Below are 21061 nucleotides of genomic sequence, written 5' to 3' on the forward strand. Positions count from 1 at the left end.
ACCGGCCCCCCCGCCCCTTCTCCGCAAGCCGGCTGCACGACCTGCAGCTGGTCCGTTTCCAAACCGCGCCGAGGAAACAGCTCTACGCGCTCGTGCTCCACACCCTTCACTTCCTCACCCTCGTGTCCCGCCCCGATATGAAGTGGCGGGACCTCCTGCCACCTCTGGAGGGTGAGAAGCCCCGGTGGGCCAGCCTCTACTCCATCCTGGTCCCAAGGCAAACTGGGGATATCAGTTGGCGGCTCCTCCATGGGGCCGTGAGCACGGGCGTGTACTTGGCGCAGTTTACCCCTGTCCCGGACACCTGCCCCTTCTGCGGTGTGAGGGAGACCCTGGCACACGTTTACTTAGAGTGCGCCAGGTTGCAGCCCCTACACCGGCTCCTCATTGCCATCCTCTTACGTTTCTGGTTGCACTTTTCCCCTCACCTCCTTCTGTACGCACTCCCCAGCCAAGCCATGCTCACCTTATTGCCGAAGCGGGGGAACCTCCGCGACTTACGGAATTGACATACCATCTCGCTCCTCAGCATGGACTACAAAATCGCTAGCTTCAGGCATTTTTTCCTCCAGTCCTTAAATTAACAGCATTTTGTTTAAATAAAGCTATAATCTGGATTAGGGTGCTACTGTGTGGATGCACATGTTAACTGAGAATCCTGAGAGATGGAAGACTCTCTGCTCAGGAGAGGAACAGGGAGCAGGTGAGCTGAACTGATATAAAGGATAAGGCACTGAGTTAGCAAATCAGGTTTGGCTCTGCTACTGACTGGGTATGTGACCTTGGGCAAGTCATTCAGCCTTGCTTATAATATGAGGTTAATTGTCTCTGCCCAACTTTAGAAAGTGCTTTGATATACACATAACACACTATAGAGGCTGCTATATGTATTAATATAATAAGGGGAGAGAAAGGGCTTTCTGTGTCCATGAATGTGCCACAGCTGGTGGATGAGGATTTATGCTAACACAGTGATAGACCTTAGGGGTACTGAGATGCAATGATCCACTGACATGATTGCAGATAGTTTCTCTCCCAGTCCAGGAAGTCAGAGGTAGTCAACAGGAAGACTGCAGGCCAAATCCAGACCACCAGAAATTTTTTAACAGACCAAGAAATCTTTTTACTTATTATTATATTTTTTTAATATTATTTTCTCTGGAGTCCGGACCTTGACCAAGAAATTTGGACTTTGATAAAAAATAATTGACTACCCCTGCTGTAAGACCTTGTTGTAAACTATTATTTGCATCTTTGCAAATTTTCAGTAGCATTAACAGTTAGGGAGATAGATAATCATGCTGCAAATGCTGATACTTACTTTTACAAAAATCAAATGTACATTCAGAGCATAGCAATGATAGATGGCCCCAGAGTACATAGGATGCAATTCCCTCAATGGAGTCTGCTGGTGTTGCCAGCCACAGAAGTGCAGCCTGCAGTTTATGAATGGCAGCAGCAGAGCCCACTGAGTGACTTACAACCAAACATTCAGCAAAGAGTCCTGTGGCACCTTCTAGACTAACAGAAGTTTTGGAGCAAGAGCTTTTGTGAGTGAATACCCACTTTGTAGGATGCATGTAGACTATGCATGTAGACTACATGCATCCGACGAAGTGGGTATTCACCCACGAAAGCTCATGCTCCAAAACTTCTGTTAATCTAGAAGGTGCCACAGGACTCTTTGCTGCTTTTACAGATCCAGACTAACATACCAACCAATCATTCACTAATTCTGGGGGCAAATATTTTCATGTGGGGCTATGGAAAGCAAGAAGGGGATGCAGGAAGACTGACAAAGGAATTCAAAGATGATGATGCTCTCAGACTAAAGCTTTAGGTTTGTGAGGTTACCGCAATGCATATTTATCACATCAATTATTTAAGGATAAATAAACCTGTAAGACTACAAGTGTATATTTCTGCTCTTTATATTGCACATGCTTCATAGAGGGTATATTTATTATGAATATGGGTGTCAATTTTCTAATGGCACAAAACTGAACATCCTAGCCCTGGCCCTTCTCCAAGGCCCCGCCTCTTTCCCCACCCTTTCTCAGAAGCCCTACCCCCACTCACTACATTCCCCCTCCCTTGGTGGCTCGCTCTCCCCCACCCCCACTGGACTAGGGCAGGGGCTTGGGGTGTGGGAGGGAGCTCCAGGCTAGAAGGTGGGGCCAAGGAATTTGGAGTGTTAGAGAGGGCTGCATGTTGAGGCAGGGGGCTGGAGTGCAGGAGGGGGTGAGGGATCTGGGATGGGGCTGGGAATGAGGGTTCAGGGTGTGGGAGGGGGCTGTAGGCTCGGGCAGGGAGGTTGGGTGCAGGGAGAGTGAGGGCTCTGGGCTGGGGGTGCAGGTTCTGGGCTGGGGATGAAGGATTTGGGGTGCAGGAAGAGGCTCCAGGTTTAGGGTGGATCAGGGCTGTTACAGGGGGTTGGGGTTCAGGGGTGTGTGCGGGCTCTGGGCTGGGGGTACAGTATCTGGGGTGGGGCTGGGGATGAGGGGTTTGAGGTGCAGAAAGGGGCTCCAGGTTTGGGGGGAGGCTCAGGGCTAGGGTGCAGGAGGTGAGGGCTCTGGGTTGGGGGCAGGCTCTGGATGAGGCTGGGGATGAGGGCTTTGGGGTGCAGGAGAGGGGTCCAGGTTTAGGGGGGATCAGGGATGGGGTAGGGGGTCGGGGTGCAGGAGTGGGTATGGGCTCTGGGCTGGGGGTATGGGCTCCGGGGTGGGGCCAGTGATGAGGGCTTTGGGGTGCAGGAGGGGGCTCTGGGTTTGGTGGGGCTCAGGGATGAGGAAGGGGCTTACCTCAGGTAGCTGCCGGTCAGTGGCACAGCGGGGTTAAGGCAGGCTGCCTGCCTGTCCTGACACGTTGCACATGCCCTAGAAGTGTCCAGCAGGTCTGAAACTAGTAGGCAGGCAAGACAGGAGGCTCCATGCACTGCTCTCACCCGCCACCGACACCATCCCCTCAGCTCCCATTGGCCTGTTCCTGGCCAATGGGAGGTGGAGCCGGTGCTCGGGGAGAGGGCAGTGCGTGGAGCCCCATGGCCCCCCTTCCTAGGAGCTGGACCTGCTGGCTGCTTCTGGGACGCAGAGTGGTGCCAGGACAGGTAGGGTCTAGCCTGCCTTAATGGTGCTGACTGGAGCTACCAGGATCCCTTAAGACCAGGTGTTCTGGTCGAAAACGGGACATCTGGTCACCCTAATTATGAACTGGCAGCAGCTTCATTAGAGGATTCTAAGAAAGATGAAATAACCAGGCAAATATTATGGTAGAAAATGTGCATGCTTTTAATTCATTAAGTGAGGCACAATTGCAGTCAATGGATCAATTCCAAATGAATCATAACTTCCACACAGTGTGGTTTTGGCGTGATTACTATCATTTAAAAGTTCATATGTAGGGGAAAGATTTATTCTATAGTAGTAGAAGGCAGAATGGCCTAGTGAGTAGGGATCAAGAGTGGGAGTTAGGACATTTGGATTCTAGTCTTTGCTGCGCTACTTAAGCTGCTGGGACTTTGGGCAAGTCACTTTGGCTGAGATCCTCAAAGGTAGATAGGTGCCTGACTCCCATTGAAATCAATGGAAATTAGGCAACTAAATGCCTTTGAGGATCTGGGCCTCTGTCTCTGCTCTCCCACTCTTTGTGTGTCTGGTTGTTGGGGCTGACCACAAGTTACCTTGGGCTGTTGTTTCAGAATGGTTTTGGGGGGAGCTAGTAGTGAACTGGCTTTGATCGGCTGGGCTGCCTTGAAGCCACTGGACTGAATAAACAAGTGAAGTGATAAGCGAGGCCTAAGACCGTGAAGTGTGGGAACAGAAAACAGCAGCGTTTCCTGCCAGAGCCTGCTTGTGGGTGAATATTGTTGGTGCCCAGGAATTCCCCACGCTGGAGCAGCACCTGCTACAAGCCCTCAAGGATAAGGCTAGAGGGTCTGGGACTGTCCATAGCAGAAGAGGTGTAAGCATTGATGCTTGGTTGCTTGCTGGAAAGCACGTATTTAGTAACACGTGAAGGCTGGGAAGGTTATTATACTTTGGCAATAAAGCTGGTTATACTTATGCACCTGGTGTGGCTTCATTGAGTGTATCCGAGTTCCTCTCCACCCCTCCTTTGGCTCGACACTGGTTTATTTAGATTATAAACTCTCAGGAAGAGACAGTCCCTGCTCCAATGTGTTTCTATCACAATGGGACCTCAAAGTGCTACTATAATACAACTAATAATCATGTATGCAGGACCTGAAGAAGAGCTCTGTGTGTCTCAAAAGCTTCTCTCTCTCATCAATGGAAGTTGGTCCAGTAAAAGATACTACCTCACTCACCTTGACTAATAATCATGCAGAATGGTCATATCAGTCCAATTATTCCAGAAGAGGATGACAAACTGAGTCAAAAAGTAACAAGAACCTGATCCTCACCTACTGAAACCAAAGGGGAGTTTTGCCACTGATTTTAATGTGAACAGGGTCAGGCCCCTAAAAGTTAAATATATATTTTATTTAAATTCCAAAAGCAGCCTCCAGAAACAAGAAATATTTGATGCAGCAACACTTGCATCTGTTTTAAATTTTTTTTAAAAGATTTATTCCAGAGGTTTTACTTTGGAAAATTCCTAATTATTTTTCACAGTATGTCAAAATTTATATTGTACTGCACTGAGGCAAAGAAGATTTTGCCAACACACAATCAGGGAATTACATAATGAATTAACCAGAGTCTGCCCAAAGTGAGTGCGTACAGGAGTTCTTGCCACTTTAAACATATATCATCTCCAAATAGTATCCCCATTTCCACCACTGTCTGTTAGTGATTTTTTTCATAACTATAATAATTCAGTCATTTTTCTTGGGATTCCAGTAGGTTTTTAAGATTTGATCATCAAATGTTCTACAAATGTAATCAGTTACTGTACAGATAAAAATATGTCCCTAGGACTATGGTTGAGCTGTTGTGAGATTGAAATTTATTTTATCATTCTAAATCAATATGGCCCAGATTTAGTATGGTATTCAAGCACTTGCTTTAAACACTTTCATGGTCCCATTGAAGTCAACTGGGTTACTCACAGGTTTAAAGTTATGTACATACTTAAGTACCTTGCTGAACTGGGGTCTGTATTTGCAAACAAATTTAAAAAACTGACCAACAAAATGCCAGCTAGGTCTATATTGATGACAGTAGCTATTAAGTGGGCATTTGATTCATCTCAGAAAAACACACACACTAAGAATGTGCAATGCAGGCTTTAAAAGCTAGATTACCTAAATCTGTAGCAAGATAATTTACAGTAGTAAAGGCAAAACTGCTTTTTATTCATTGGTTTTTGGCAAAGTTTTGCCTTTAAAATCTGCTGTTAGAATGTCACATAAGAACACTTAAGATCTTGATGTTGTTATTTTGAATGACTGCAGCTGCAATTTGATGGACAGTAAAAGTAATTTAGAGTGGTATATGTTCAATGGCAATATGAAATGTGAGATCAGGACGTTGGTTTGCCTCCTATGAGTCTCATTGAAGTCAATGAGTCTAATTACGATGACCGGCTATCCGGTGTTCCGGTTGAAAACGGTCCCTGGCAGCCCCAATCAGTACTGCCGACTGGGCTGTTAAAAGTCAGGTCTGGCTCCTAAACGGGAGGAGCCACTGGGAGCTGGTGGGCAGTGCCTGCAGGTGAGAGCAGTACACACTGCAGAGCTTCCTCCCTTTCTCCCCCACCGAGGAGCCAGACCTGCTGGACAGTTCTGGGGCACAGCACAGAGCCAGGACAGGCAGGCAGCCAGCCTGCCTACTTTAGCCCCACTGATCAGGAGCCATCCAAGGTAAGCCCAAACCCCTGCCCCAGCCCTGAACCCCCCCAAAACCCAGAGCCCCATCCTGTACCTCAAATTCCTCATCCCCAGCCCCACCCTAGAACCCACATCCCCAGCCCAGAGCCAATACCCCCTCCTGCACTCCAAAACCCTCACCTCTCCCACATCCCAACCCCTGCATCAACCCGCAGCCCCCTCCCACATTCTGAATCCTTCTGCCCCACCCCCAAGCACTCCAAACCCCTCATCCCCAGCTCCACCCGAGTTAGTACCCCCAGCCAGGGCCCTCACCCCCTCCCACACCCCAACTTCCTACCCCAGTCCCAAGCCCTCTCCTGTACCCTGAATCACTCATTTCTGTCCCCACCCCAGAGCCCTCACCCTCTCCCACACCCCAACACCCTGCCCCAGCCCAGTGAAAGTGAGTGAGGGTGGGGAAAGAGCGAGCCACCAAAGGAAGAGGAATGTAGTGAGTGGGGGGCAGGGTCTCAGGGAAGGGGTGAGACACGGCTGGGGCCTCAGGGAAGAGGCAGGGCTAGAGTGTTTGGTTTTGTGCTAATAGAAAGTTGGCAACCCTAGAGGCTATTCATGTGTGTAACATCAGGGCCCAAGGACCAAATTGTGATCCCCTTTCTCATGTTGGATAGTAGTTTCCATTATGGATAGTTCCATTGATTTGAACAGGACTGCTTGTGGAGTAAACCACCACCTAATGTGAGTGAGGGTAGCACTATCTAGCCCCCCAGGATTAGATTTTATTTTCTTTATGTACCCTATTTATGATTGGGTTAAGCAGAGTTTTTAAAAACCATTAAATGTAACTTCCTGACCTGTTTTTACTTTATAAATGGTGTTTCTTGGTAGGCCATAAAAGTAATTTGTTTCAGATCAGTACCTCGCTCTTATCAATTGATCTTTTAACCCTGTAGTGATCAGTGTTTTTACGAAGGAGGGCATGTGGGATGTGAAATAGTCTGAGCTAAAAGCTAACATTAGCCAATGGCTCAGCTGTTTGTTATTATTACTATTTAGCATATACAGTAAAAGCTGTTTTATCTGGCACTTCACCAACTGGAAAGCTTGATAAACTGTCATTTCTGATCTTCATTGAGATTCCAGTTTATAGTCCAGTTGGCATGGGGCCTGCAGGCAGTTGGGGCACGGGAGGGGATGCAGGGCATGGGCTCTGGGAGGGAGATTGGGTGTGAGGGGGGCTCAGGGCAGGGGGTTGGGGCATGGGAGGGGGTGCAGGGCATGGGCTCTGGGAGGGAGATTGGGTGTGAGGGGGGCTCAGGGCAGGGGGTTGGGGCATGGGAGGGGGTGCAGGATCTGGGTGCTGGTCATCTAAGGCGGCTCTCCGCAAGCGGCAACCTGTTCAGGCTGCTCCTAGGCGGAGGCACAGCAAGCGACTCTGCGTGCTGCCCCTGCTCCACCCCAGGCACTAGCTCTGCAGTTTCCACTGATTGGGAACCATGACCAATGGAAGCTGCAAGGGAGGCACCTGTGGGCAAAGACAGCACTCAAAGCCACTCAGCTGTGCCTCCAGCTAGGAGCAGCCAGGGCTGGTTGCCAATTGTGGTGAGCTGCCTGAGGTGAGTACCCCCCAGATTCAGCACCCCACTCCCCCTGCTGTGCCCCAACTCACTGCCCTGAGCCCCCTCCCACACCCAAACTCACTCCCAGAGCCCATGCCCCTCCTGATCCTGCGGCGCGGCTGGGGCCTGCTAATGGTGGCTGCGGCGATGTTGGGACTGTGCTGAGCGTGGAATGCGATGGCTGAGGAGCCAGCCCCATCGCTCCTCCAGCCGTGCCTGCCGCCCCCACCCATGGCTCCTCCGGTCTTGCTGCCCTCAGCGCTGGCCCGGCAGGTGCTGCTTTTGGGAAACGTGCTGAGGGGAAGTGGCTGCTTCCCCTGCACCCCGCTAGGTACGCTATTGGCTCCAGCGGCGATTTAAAGGGCCTGGGGCTCTGGCCGCCTCTGCCACTACCGCAGCAGCGGCTGGAGCCCCAGGCACTTTTAAATCGCCAGCCCCGGGGCAGCTGCTCTTTTTGCCCCTCCCCGCACGTTGGCAGCCTGGGGGGGGGGGAAGCAAAAGGGGCAGCAATGATAAAGTGCTGCTGTGACAGTGCTTTAAGCAGGATCCTTATGCCGCGGCAGTGCTTTAAAGTAAGACAGGAGGAGCTGGTACTGGTGCCACTTTTTACCAGTAAGCTGTACTGGTCCATACGACCTTACTTTCACCCCTGTCAAAAGCTAACTGTTGTTCCCTGCCATATGTGTAATGAGTTGGAAGTTGCAGCTTAGTTCTAAGCAAGCAGGAACCCACATTCAGAGGTGAAAGTAAGCCGGTATGCCCCAGTATGGCATACCAACAAGAGCTGATGCACCATACCGGGGAAGATCGGCTTCCCCCAGCAGCAATTTAAAGGGCTTGGGCTCCCACTGCTGCTACCCTTTGGGGCCCTTTAAATTGCCACCCGAGCCCTGCTGCTGGAGTCCTGAGATAGCGGTGGCAGGGCTCTAGTGGTGATTTAAAGGGCCAGGGGCTCCCAGCTGCCGCTAGTGCAGCAGAGGCCCAGGTCCTTTAAAGCTCCACCAGAGGCCAGGGCCCCCTCCGATGATGATTTAAAGTGCCCAGGGCTCTGCTGTGGTAGCAGCAGCTGAAGCCCCTGGCCCTTTAAATCACCCACAGGGCTCCCAGCCCTCTCTGCAGCTGGTAGCTCTGAGGGTGATTTAAAGGGCCTTGGCTCCCAGTTGCTGCTACCACAGCCCCAGCCCCTTTAAATCCAGATTTAAAGCACCCAGGGATTTAAAGGCCCTGCCTCTTCTGGTTGAGGGTCTGCCCCTCCTAAGGATTCCAGAGTTCCGGTAAGTCCTTAAAATTACTTTTGCCCCTGCCCACATCACAGTTGGAACCTGGAAGTGTCAGCCTCAAGGCCAATGACATAAGACAGAACCACCCTCCCACCGTAGCTGTGATCCCCCAAACTGAGGGCTGACACAGATTAGCTGTATGGTGAAAGGAACCTTACAATGGTGTTGCCTGAGCTTGACATGCTCAGTGCATAGACATAAGACTTTGATTGCCAGGTTGTCAATGTGGCAGCTTTCACAAGCATGATCTTGACTAAGGCTCCAGTTCAGGAAAACACTTAAACATATACTTACCTTTTAGAGAGAGAGTGAGTGAGTGTGTGTAGTCTGACTCCAGTGAAGACACTGGGACTCCTCATGTGCTTATTTTAGGGTGTCTCTACACATGGAGTTATTCTGGAATAGCTATTCTAGAATAACTCCATGTGTGGACACTCTTATTCCAGAATAACAGTGCCCTTTTCCAAATTATCAGTGGAAGTGTTCTGGAATAGCTATTCTGCTTTAAATTCAAACCCTACCATATTCTGGAAGAGTTTGCATGTGTAGACAACTGCCCACAAATGAATGAATGAAATCATGGGGACACCCACAAAGTCATGTCAGGTACATACTACTCAGTGTGAGTATGGGTGACAAAATCTGGCCCTTAGACACAGAGAATGGGATTTTCAAAAGCCACCAGGGGTTTCATTTGAATGGAAATAAAGTATTCACTGCCCCTTAGGAGCTTTTAAAAGCTCAATCTTAAAATATACTTTGTTAGAGAAATGTTTCTTTTCTATTGACTAATGTTTACTCTTTTCTCCTTGAGACCTTACTTCTGTTTTGCATTTGTAAGTTAAAATGATTTCACCAACCTGAGCATAGGGCAATGGCAGCAGAAAGCAGAAAGCCCTGGCAGGATTCACTTTCCTATTAGTATATAGTTGTTAACAGACATGAAGTTCTGCTGGGAAACCAATCTGTGCAAAAGCCCATTTCCTTTAAATTTCCAAAGCTTTTCAATGATATGATTGATAATTTATGATAATTTAAAGAGCTATCAACTGGTGCACTACACTAAGGGAATAAAGGCTGCCAAATGATAGGAGAAGGTAATAGGAGATTTGTAGCTTTGTAGAATTGTGATGGTTGCCTCCATCTTTCACTAAAATAAGAGATGGGGAGGGTTTAAATATGATCAAGTCTCACTACGTAGCTCTCTTACAGTTTCAGTCAAATATTCATCTTCAGACTTATAAAAACCTTTCCTTAAAACACATTATATAGTGTAATGACACAAGGATCATCTTTTGGATGATTGAACCCAAAATTTCTGGATCTAAGAGCAAGAGATAAATGACCAACTCCTTAAGCCTATATGGTATAGACTATTGAAGTACCATGTATAAAAAGGCAATACCTCCGTTGCCAAGGAGTCATTCAGATGCCACTGTGATGAGTATGGTACAAATGCCTAGCACAGGGGTCGGCAACCTTTCAGCGGTGGTGTGCCGAGTCTTCATTTATTCACTCAAATTTAAGGTTTCATGTGCCAGTAATACATTTTTACAAGGTCTCTTTCTATAAGTCTATAATATATAACTGAACTATTGTTGTATGCAAAATAAATAAGGTTTTTGAAATGTTTAAGAAGCTTCATTTAACATTAAATTAAAATGCAGAGGCCCCCGGACCGGTGGCCAGGACCCAGGCAGTGTGAGTGCCAATGAAAATCAGCTAGCCATAGCTTGCCTACCCCCTGGCCTAGATAGATAGAGGAGGGGAAAAAAGCTACCTAATTCCAATTATCAAAAGTGCAAAATAAGAATTGATCAAGCTGCAAGGTCCGTTTTAAATGTTTTTACAACATTTAATGAGTAATGTTTTTATTCCACAATCCTGAGTTGCTGAGGTGAGTTCTCTCTTTTATAAAGACCATCTGTGAGTTACATGCACACAGGTGCATATCAAGAGTACGCTAATCTATATACTCCATATACTATAAGGAACTGGTCCTTTAGCTCAAATGGTCGAGGCTCTTCTATTTAGATCTGGAACTCCTAGGCTCAATGGATTTGGCATCCTAGCTCTCTTAGGCCCCTTTGAAATTCCCACCCACTGTTTCCAAACAATGGGAAGTCCATATTTTAAAAAGCTGTGGGCCCAGTACTCCATGCTCCCCTTCCTCCAGCACAACAGAGACATCTTTGAAGAATTTCAATGGTGGAAAGCGGGGCAGGTGGGTCAGCAGGTCTCCAGCCTATTCTCCACCTCCCCAAATCTACAAAGCATAGCATGTAAGTTACTGCAGCCATGGGGCCACTGCCAAGTACATGACAGAAAAACAGCATAACTTACTGCATACTCTTGGTCACATTTTGCCCCACTTATGCTGATGTAAATCTTCAGCTTCAATGGAATTACTCTGGAGTATGCAGGGAGTTATGCGGCTTCTTCCTCTTCCCTGTGGAACACTCCACATGACTCCTGTGGTTCAGGATGAAGAGTGGGAGAACACAATGCAGTGTGGAGGAAAGAATTCTCTGTGTGGATGCCCCAGGGCTATGGTGGTTCTCTCAAATTCCATACAGATCTACAGGATCCAAACACTGATCCCCTGAATCTGCCCTCAGAGAAGAATGGAAAGGAAGCTCTGAGGTGGGTATCATAGAAGTCCTTCATCCACAGATGGGAATAACCAGCACAGGGAATTTGGCTTTTTGCTTGAGTAACCTGGAAGCTGCAATTACTTTACCCAAGTTGGGATATTCAAAGAAAAAGGCTTAAACTCCATCCTTAGGCTAAATCTTCTTTGCCTTACTCATGCAGGTAGCCCTGCTACCCTCAATGAGACAAGCAGGATAGGGTCTCCTGCTCCTTCACTCATGCTCCCAGCAACGTGTAATAACTGATACTCCAGAGAAGGCAAATAAGCAACAAAACACTTTGCCTACCTATCTGCACAGTATATATGAGTAATATTCCTTCCTGACCCATGAGGTGATTAGCTGATATCCTGAAGCATGAGATTCAAGTGGCCTGTTCTTAACATGCATAAAAACAAATGTTATTACTGGTCATAAAATTATCCAGCCCTTTTAAAGATCCAGTGACTTTAATTAATTTTATGACATCCTGCAGAAGAGGAATTCCATAGGCTAACTCAACCCATTGTGCCTAGCTACTGCAAGAGTCTGAGATAAATTTCCCGATGTTATGAAAGCTATGGGCTGCAAATTCTAGATGAAGTGTAATGAATTAAGGATGGCATTTCAGCTCTAACATTTGCCAGCTTGTGCCAAGATGTTAATGTTAATTACATTCAGGTCTTGTTTTGTTTTACTGCAGCTGGGTCTCTGCTCTGTGTTCACTTTTATTGGTAGTAGGAATACAGACATTAGGTGTTTTACAGATCTTTGATTTCCCTCTCTGAAGCATGTTGAGCATTGCTATAAACATAGCCTTGGTTAAGCTTGCTCAGGCTACAGAATATACTGCAATGACCGATGGCAGGTTGGGGTGAGATCAGCAACTAAGTGAGGTTAAATGGACCTTCCCTGCATGCTGCTGTGATCACTATATGAACATGACAAAGCACACGTCTGTGACATTATGAAAGGGAGAAATCCAGTCAGGATATTGGATCAGTGTGTGAATGTATTTATTCTCATATTGTATTATGAAACTATCCTGTTTTCATCATGGGAGAGCTGTTTTAAGGTGAGAAGTAACAAGCAAAGTATAGAAGAGCATTGCTATTTGCCTTCTTCAGTATTTGTTAAATATTAAGAAATCTGAGAATGTTCCCATCTGGGGTTGTTCTAAATGAATCTAGTTTCTGAAATTATGCATTCCATTTTAAAGCCTGATCTGAAGCTCACTGAGGCTAGTGAAAAGACTATTGACTTTAGATCAGGTCCTGGGTCAGGAGAGAAGCTGAATGTTGCAATGTTATAAACCCTTTGTCGAAGAAAACAGAGCAGCCAGCCCTTTATACCTCTCAGGATGGTTATACAGCTCCCCTTTTTCTCTGCTTTCTCCTATTTTACATTCTGTTATCTTTTATTCTCTTGGATTTGTGCAAGATGCCAGTTAGTGTGGGCAGCTCCCCACTCTGCTTCAGGCATCTCTGCAGTGTGCTGAGATGTTGTGAATGGAGATAGGGAAAGACTTTAGTGGGGAGAGAAAAATGCAACTGAGGTGACATGCTGTATTCAAAAAACTGTCACTTCTGGAGAGTGCTGTTCCCAAAATGCAGATCTCTCTCTGTCAAGGGGAGAAGGAATATCTCCACCCAGAAGTGTGAGCAAACCTAGGGCAACCATATCTAAGGGATTAAAACTGAAACACCTCTCTAGCTCTTCAAAGAGCAGTGAGTGCAGTACATAGTTGTTAGGAGACATGAAACTGACCAGTATAAATTTCCTTGCCACTGAAGGAATCAGGGACATGAAGTGCAAGTGTATCTGACACAATCTCTTCTTTAAAAACATGCTCAATGCAAGGATCACTCTAAAACCTCCCATTTATCACTGTGGTCACAAACTTCAATCTCTGTTTCCTGGCCTTTTCATGTCTGGGATTTGATTCCCCTTCCAGGTGGAGGGGGAAGAGTTCTTTTTGCACCGGGATAGGGAACTAGATTTTTATGCACGTGGAAACCCCCACTAATTGTCTAATTAACAGGTATAAGAGGGAGGGAGAGTGACAGTAAAGGATAAACATGTCCCTACAAGCTAAGTTGGATCATACATCAAAAACCAGAGCAGCAAATTCAGATCACCCCCCTTCTCCTTAATGCAGAATTAGGAATCTTACCTGATAGGCATCTAGCTGTTCATCAGTAAATATCGTTTGCTTATTACCCATCTTAAATGAGGAATTCTCCCTTTGTGCAAATGCATCACATAAGAAGTTGCAAGAGTCCTCAGTACTGTAGGCATTTAGAGCATATACCCTTCGTGATCGTGCTGAAGAAATCCCCAAGCCCGCATTGAACTGCACTTGCCTGCACCTGTCCGGCTAGCAAGAAGCAATGAAGTCGTTTCTGAGAACCTTGGCAAAGGCTGGGTTTTGATGTGCTAGGAAGGAGAAAGTTAAAATCCCAGGCAGGTGTCACCCAAAAATAATGGTGCCATCGTCCTTTCCCCTGTGTTTTCCTCGAGCACAATACAGGGCTCGTGTGGCGTGAAAACTGATGAGGAGCATCCAGTGTCAGAAGGAAACCAGCTCTCTGCTGCCCCGGTCTCTGTCTCTCCGCGGCACTCCCTCTCTGTAACTTCCCGCTGTAAGAGTAGCTCTGAACCACTAAGTGTCGCTCGATAACTCATTTATATTCCGCAGGAGGCCAGCAAGAGAGGCTGGCTGGGTCGCTCCAGTCCATCAGGGACAAGACCCAAGTGTGGATTTTTATTGCGGGGAAATGCTGCCATGCGCTGGGTTCAGCTAAAAGTCAAGGGAAATACAGGAACAAAGTGTAATGAGGAACATGAGGGGCTGCAGGCAATATGCTCAGTGTGCTAAGAATAACTGGAGGTAAAGAAACCTCTTGGCCATCTTACTGTAAGTGAAATGGGCTTCTGGGCAAACTACAATTAGCTTGTCTGAGACTGCCGCTGAAAAATGACCCCTCTGGCCACTCCAGCAGAATGGGATCCACTCTCCTCCCTTCCCCCAACACAAACTCTCTGTTAAGAGACCATAATCCAGCCTGCTTCAGAACTATCTTAATAACTGAAGGAAGGCTGCATAGAGACAATGTGGGTGAGGCAATATTTTTTATTGGACCAACGTCTGTTGGTGAGAGGGACACGCTTTACAGTTTCTTCCTGAAGAAGCCCTCAGTGTAAGCTGGAAAGCATGTCTCTCTCACCAACAGACGTTGGTCCAATGAAAAATATTACATCTAACATCCTGGGATCTACACAGCTACAGCCCCACTGCATACAATAATGTATATACACAGGCAGCAATGTCTAGTAGTTAGAACAAGGCACCAGGACTGACCCTAGACCAAATGTTGCCCTCTCCATTTGTTAAACTTTTGGATACCTTACTTTTGTTGCATTTGTAGCCCATTTCATGACTTTGATGCACAATTTGCATGCATGATTTATCCCTGTCATATAAGATGATAAATTTGCACACAAATCATGCATCAAAGTCATAAAACAAAAACAGCACCTCAACCCCAATGCCCCAAAAGCCTGGCACCTCAGGCAGTTGCCTCGGTCACTTGTCCCTAAATCTGGCCCTGCAAGGGACTAAGGGAACCAAGGTATCTGAAGTGAGATTTTCCCCCCAGTTAGGGTACAAATCCCAGTCTATCCCTGGTTCAGGGTGTGACCTGTAGCACATCATCTATGCTGATAGCTTTCCTGACTGCCAAATGTCCTGTCAGGGCTGCTCTAATCTATTCTGGAAGGGGACGGCATTGCAAAGTATGTTGCATCCCCTACAGTCTCTGAGTCAGGCTCAGTACAAACACAGCACAGAGAAAATCAAGGCTTTGGTGGCTAGCAAAGAGAATTTCTCAGTCTGGTGGCCTTATGTGAAATACTGTAAATCGGTGGTCACTCCCTAATGGGTACCCGTTCATAGAAAAAAGACATCACAACCACTGGCAATGATAGCAGAAGCCAAGGACTGAATTTATTATGGAGACTGAACCCTTTTCTCATCCTTGCAGATGTTCCCTCCAGATCATGGTTGAAATACACTGGTTAGGCTGGGGTGGGCAAACTTTTTGGCCCAAGGGCCACATCTGGGAATAGAAATTGTATGGTGTGCCATGAATGCTCACAAAATTGGGGTTGGGGTTTTGGAGGGGGTGAGGGCCCTAGTTGGGGGAGAGGGCTCTGAGGTGGGGCCAGAAATTAGGAGTTCAGGGTACGGGAGGGGGCTCCAGGGTGGGTGGGAGGTTTGCGTGGGAAGGAGGGGAAGGCTTTGGCTGGGATAGGGCTGGGAATAGGGAGTTTGGGGAGTAGGTGGGTGCTCTGGGCTGGGATTGAGGGGTTTGGAGGGTGGGAGGGGGATCAGGATTGGGGCAGAGGGTTGGCGTGTGGGGAGAGGCTCAGGAATGCAGTCTCTGGGTGGCGCTTACATCAAGTAGCTCCTGGAAGCAGCAGCATGTCACTTTTCCAGTGCCTACGCAGAGCCACGACCAGGTGGCTATGCATGCTGCCCCAGCTGCAGGCACCACCCCTGCAGCTCCCGTTGGTGGCAGTTCCCAGCCAATGGAAGTTGCAGGGGCAGCATGTAGAGCAGGGGAAGTGTGCAAAGCGGAGCCTTCTGGCTGTCCCTACACGCAGGAGCCAGAGGGGGGCCATGCTGCTGCTTCCAGGAGCTGTGTGGAGCAGCCCCCGACCCTGCTCTCCAGCTGAAATGCTGGAGCAGGACAAGCCCCAGATACTGCTCCCCAGCGGGAGCTCGAGGGCTGGCTTAAAATGACTGGTAGGCTGGATCCGGCCCACGGGCCATAGTTTGCCCAGCCCTAGGTTAGGCTGTGGGGAGCAGCTTGCACAGATACTTCTTTTACTGCATTTATTTTACTGGTTAATATAAAACCTCAGTTTCCAAGACTATTAATCCAGCACCTTTACCCAGCACAGAAATTCACTCAACTATATTTAACAGATGGCAGTGACAGCACATTGCATATCATGAGGCCTGACTTCATGGGTCCAATATTAACAATGTTCCTGACCCAGACCCCTCCTAGGGCTCTTCCCCTCCCTGTAGAGACCTATTTACCCAGGCCTGATAGCTGGGCTGGGTGCTGGAAATAAGATTTGCCTTGGTATATAGCAACTGGAAACGGGAAACAATCTATAACAGTAGCATTAAAATTAAATGTATCAAATCTGTAGTAAACAAGCTCTGGGAGTTCCTGAACCATATGATGTTCCAAGGCAGACAGTTCAGATCATGATGAGTAGGAATGCAAGACTAGATTTACTGGAATACAGTATCAGTCTATTACGGTGCTCTAAAGGTACAAGACAGTACAGCATTTTTACAAGTTAATGGTTTGAGTTTAGCAGATGGCAATGCATTTGCCAAAAGTTATTAATGAGAACCAAACAATGGTGGTAGACATCTGAATGTTAATATTGAAAACATAGCAGTCTAATGATCAAACAATATATAGTTAAGTTGTTTGAAAATATTAAAGGAAGAAGCTAAAATAACATGACCTGTTCCCTGACCTAATGTAAGTGCTGAGTTAAGTGCTGCTGAGATCTGGCATGTGATAAAGACCCACTAGAAAATCAGAGGGTTGAACCTGCTGCACCTGGTATATGGCAAAACTGACCTTTATTGTTCTGACTGCAAATTATTTTTATTTCTTCAAGGTGCAATGAGATCAAGTCCTCCTTCTGTTCCCCCAAAATCACCAATATCAACAAGGAATGGCAAGAACAAAGATTGTAAAATACATTGTTGGGGTGGCCCAGCTTTAACCCACATCAGTAAACTGAAGATGTGGGTGTCAGCATTTCTGAAAAGCAGGCCCTAAGAGACTCTAGCTGCCTCAAGTTAGTCATCCAAAAATTAAGGTATTCAAATTTGGTGGATACTTCTGAAAATCTAGGTCTTAATTTAATCTGAATCTCCATATCTCAGGTTTCCCCTTCTATATTATGGGGGAAAATGATACTTACCCACCTAATAAAGATCTTTGAGAACTATGGATGAAAGCACTAAGTATCTCCAAGTAGACCTGTTAACCTCACATCTAAACATCCTGGTTGAAGTATTAGCAAGAATAGTGTCTGTTAATCAGACAGTGTTTTATGGAGGCTGAGAAGAATTTGTTAGTAGGTGCAACTTGCCAAATGATAATGTCTGTTCTCCACATGGTCTCATTCAGAGGTCTGTATTATGCTTGTAAACTAGTACTAGTGGGCATTTCTCACATATATTTGGAAAAGCTGTAAAACTGGCTCTGGTTGAAAATTATATTTTGAGGATAAATAGAAACCAATATAGCCAACTCTGAGCTTCTATAACAGTTTGTGAAAGGAGATCCAGGAGAGGAAGTAACTAGGAGGACAGCCATTTTGGATTTGATTCTGACCAACAGGGGGGAATTGGTAGCAAATCTGAAGGTGGAAGACAAGTTGGGTGAAGTGATCATAAAATGTTAAATTTCATGATTCTGAGGAAGGGAAGGAGTGAGAGCAGCAGAATAAGGAAAATGGATTTCAAAAAGTCAGACTAACAAACTCAGTGGCAGGTAAGATCCCATGGGAAGAAAATGTATGGGAACAAGGAATTCAGGAGAGCTGGCGGTTTCTTAAGACAATATTAAAGGTATAACTGCAAACTATCCTGATGCAAAGGAAAGATGGGACAAATAGTAAGAGGCCAATATGGCTCCATCAGGAGCTCTTCTATAACCTGACAGTCCCACATGGCATTCTCATAAGCAAACCATGGAAATGTGGTCTAGATGAAATTACTATAAGGTGGGTGCACAACTTATTGAAAGATAATACTTAAAAAGTAGTTATCAATGGTTCAGTGTTAAACAGGGAAGATAGATCTAGTGTGGTCCTGTCCTGGCTCTAGTACTATTCAATATTTTCATTAATGACTTGGATAATGGAGTGAAGAGTAGGCGCATAAAATCTGCAGATAACACTAACCAGGAAGGGCTTTGGAGGACAGGATTAGAATTCAAAACAACTTTGAGAAATTGGAGAATTGGTTTGAACTCAGCAAGATGAAATTCAATAAAGACAAGGGCAAAGTACTTCACTTAGGAAGGAAAAATCAAATGTACAACTAGAAAATGGGGAATTAATGGCTAGGTGGTGGTACTGCTGAAAATGATCTGGGGATTATAGTGGATCACAAAGGGAATATAAATCAACCATGTGATGCAGCTAATTCGTGTAAGATGCGACAGACCTGGGGAATTGCAGATCAGTCAGCTTAACTTCAGTACCTGGAGAGATAATGGAGCAAATAATCAAGCAATCATTTTCCAAACACTTTTAGAAGGTAATAAGGTGATAAATAACAGTCAGCATGGATTTGTCAAGAACCAGTCATGTCAAACCAACTTAATAGCTTTCTCTGACAGGACAATAAGCCTTGTGGTTGGGAGGAAGTCATAGATGTATATCTTGACTTTAGTAAGGCTTTTGATACTGTCTCCCATGATCTTCTCATAAACAAACTAGGGAAATACAGCTTAGATGGAGCTACTATAAAGTGGATGCACAACTGATTGGAAAACCATTCCCAGAGAGTAATTATCAGTGGTTCATAGCCAAGCTGGAATAGCATATGAGGTCCCACAGGGATTGGTCCAGGTCTAGTTCTGTGCAATATCTTCAGTGATTTAGATAATGACATAGAGAGTAAACTTATAAAGTTTGCAGATGATACCAAACTGGGAGGGGTTGTAAGAGCTTTGGAGGATAAAATTAAAATTCACCATGATCTGGACAAACTGAAGAAATTGTCTGAAGTAAACAGGAAGAAATTCAATAAGGACAAATGCAAAGTACTCCACTTAGGAAGGATCATTTGCACATATTCAAAATGGGAAATGACTGCCTAAGAAGGAGTATTGCGGAAAGGGATCTGAGAGTTATAGCGGATCACAAGCTAAATGAGAGTCAGTGTAACACTGTTGCAAAAAAAGTGAACATAATTCTGGAATGTAATAGCAGGAGTGTTGTAAGAAAGACACAAGAAGTAAGTCTTCCACTTTTCTCAGCTGGAATATGGTGTCCAGTTCTGGGCACCACATTTCAGGAAAGGTGTGGACAAATTGGAGAAAGTCCAGAAAAGAGCAACAAAAATGATTAAAGATCTAAAAAACATGACCAACGAGGAAAGGTTAAAAAAACAGTATGTTTAGTTTTGAGAGAAGAAGACTGAGGGGGGAACTTTATAACAGCCCTTAACATATTTGAAGACTGTTATCAAGAGGACGATCAATTGTTCTCCATGTCCACTGAAAGTAGGACAAGAAGTAATGGGCTTAATCTGCAGCAAGGGAGATTTAGGTTAGATAACAGGAAAAATGTTGTAACCAGAAGGGTAGTTAAACTCTGGAACAGGCCTCCAAGGGAGGCTGTGGAATCTTCACCTTTGGAAGTTTTTAAAAACAGGTTGGACAAACAATTGTCAGGAATGCTCTAGGTCAGGGCTCAGCAAGAAGAGTGCAACCCATTGAATCAACACTATCACTTTCTGAAGTACTCTGCTGGGTTCCCATTTATATACTAAATAGCCTGATCCTTCTTAACCTGTAAGATCTAACAAGACAGCAACCTGAGACATGATGACTATGCTAATTAGGGGCTTACCACTTAAAATAAAACAATGTCTCCATGATTAATAATGGAACAAATTGACACAAATTGGAATGCCATTATGAAAAATATATATATTTGTAGCCAAGCTGATTGAGTTATTTGCTGCACTATATCCAGCAAATCCAAGCCCTTTTTGAAGAGCAGATTTTGATTTTCACCAATTTGTTCTCATACAGACTGTGCTACTTTTGCACTGCAAGTTTAAAACCTTAATTACCAGAACTTCAAGATTTCTGTGTGGGTTCCTTTGAGGTTACAAAGATATACGCTATAACTACAGTCTTTGGGTCAATACGTACAGCAGCCAAAGATGGCCATTTAAGGTGGGAACTAAAGTCCCAGTCCCGTAGATACTTATGCATATGCTTAACTTAGTATAAATTGTCTTCTTGACTGTAGAAGGACTATACTCACATGCTTAAAACTAAAGAACATTTTAAAGCTATCCTAAATACATGAGATCCTGTACCACTGAAATGGATGGGAGTTTGCTATTGATTTCAGTGGCAGCAGGGTAGCTAGCATTGAAATGGCTTGTGTTAGACAGCAATCCTCAAACAAGACATGTATTTCAAGCTGTCTGCCTATGCAGAAAATCAGACTAGATTTAAAGGGCCAATTCCATCTCCAGTGCAACTACAAGGAAGTAACTGGAATTACACCAGGGACAGACTGGACCCAGTGTCTTTTAATCTTGTGATTACTTGGGCTGAGAGGATTGTTATAGTTAAAATAGTAGCATCCTCATTTGCTCACTTCTTACCTGCCTTTATATTCCTGATTCATGTTTTTACAAGCTTAGTACAATTAGCAGCTACAGTAAACATTATCATCATCAGAAGGAAACCACAGAAGACATTTACTGTTCCGATTCCTCCCCAGTACAGGGGCAATGTTAGTACGTAGCCAAATGACTGATAAATGATCTAGGAGGCTACTGAGGATTTTGCAGCCAGAACATGGAAATAAGATGTGAGGTGTTCCATTTGTCTGTGGGTTTAAGGAGAGAAAGGACCTAATCCTGCTTCCCTTGAGGTCAAGGGGAGTGCTTGC

At 45.6% G+C, this 21061-nt stretch overlaps 1 protein-coding gene across 1 annotated transcript in view; it reads right to left on the minus strand.

Annotated features, from left to right (window-relative positions):
* Window positions 1–13868, minus strand: part of CIB2 (calcium and integrin binding family member 2) — a 111232-nt gene extending 97364 nt beyond the window's left edge. Inside the window, exon 1 of the mRNA XM_030578135.1 lies at window positions 13491–13868. Coding sequence (XP_030433995.1) covers window positions 13491–13541 — 51 coding nt within the window. The 5' untranslated portion in view covers window positions 13542–13868. The remainder of the gene's footprint in view (window positions 1–13490) is intronic.
* Window positions 13869–21061: the final 7193 nt, after the last annotated feature.

Source organism: Gopherus evgoodei, chromosome 10, assembly GCF_007399415.2.
Source record: "Gopherus evgoodei ecotype Sinaloan lineage chromosome 10, rGopEvg1_v1.p, whole genome shotgun sequence".
Classification (NCBI taxonomy): domain Eukaryota; kingdom Metazoa; phylum Chordata; order Testudines; family Testudinidae; genus Gopherus; species Gopherus evgoodei.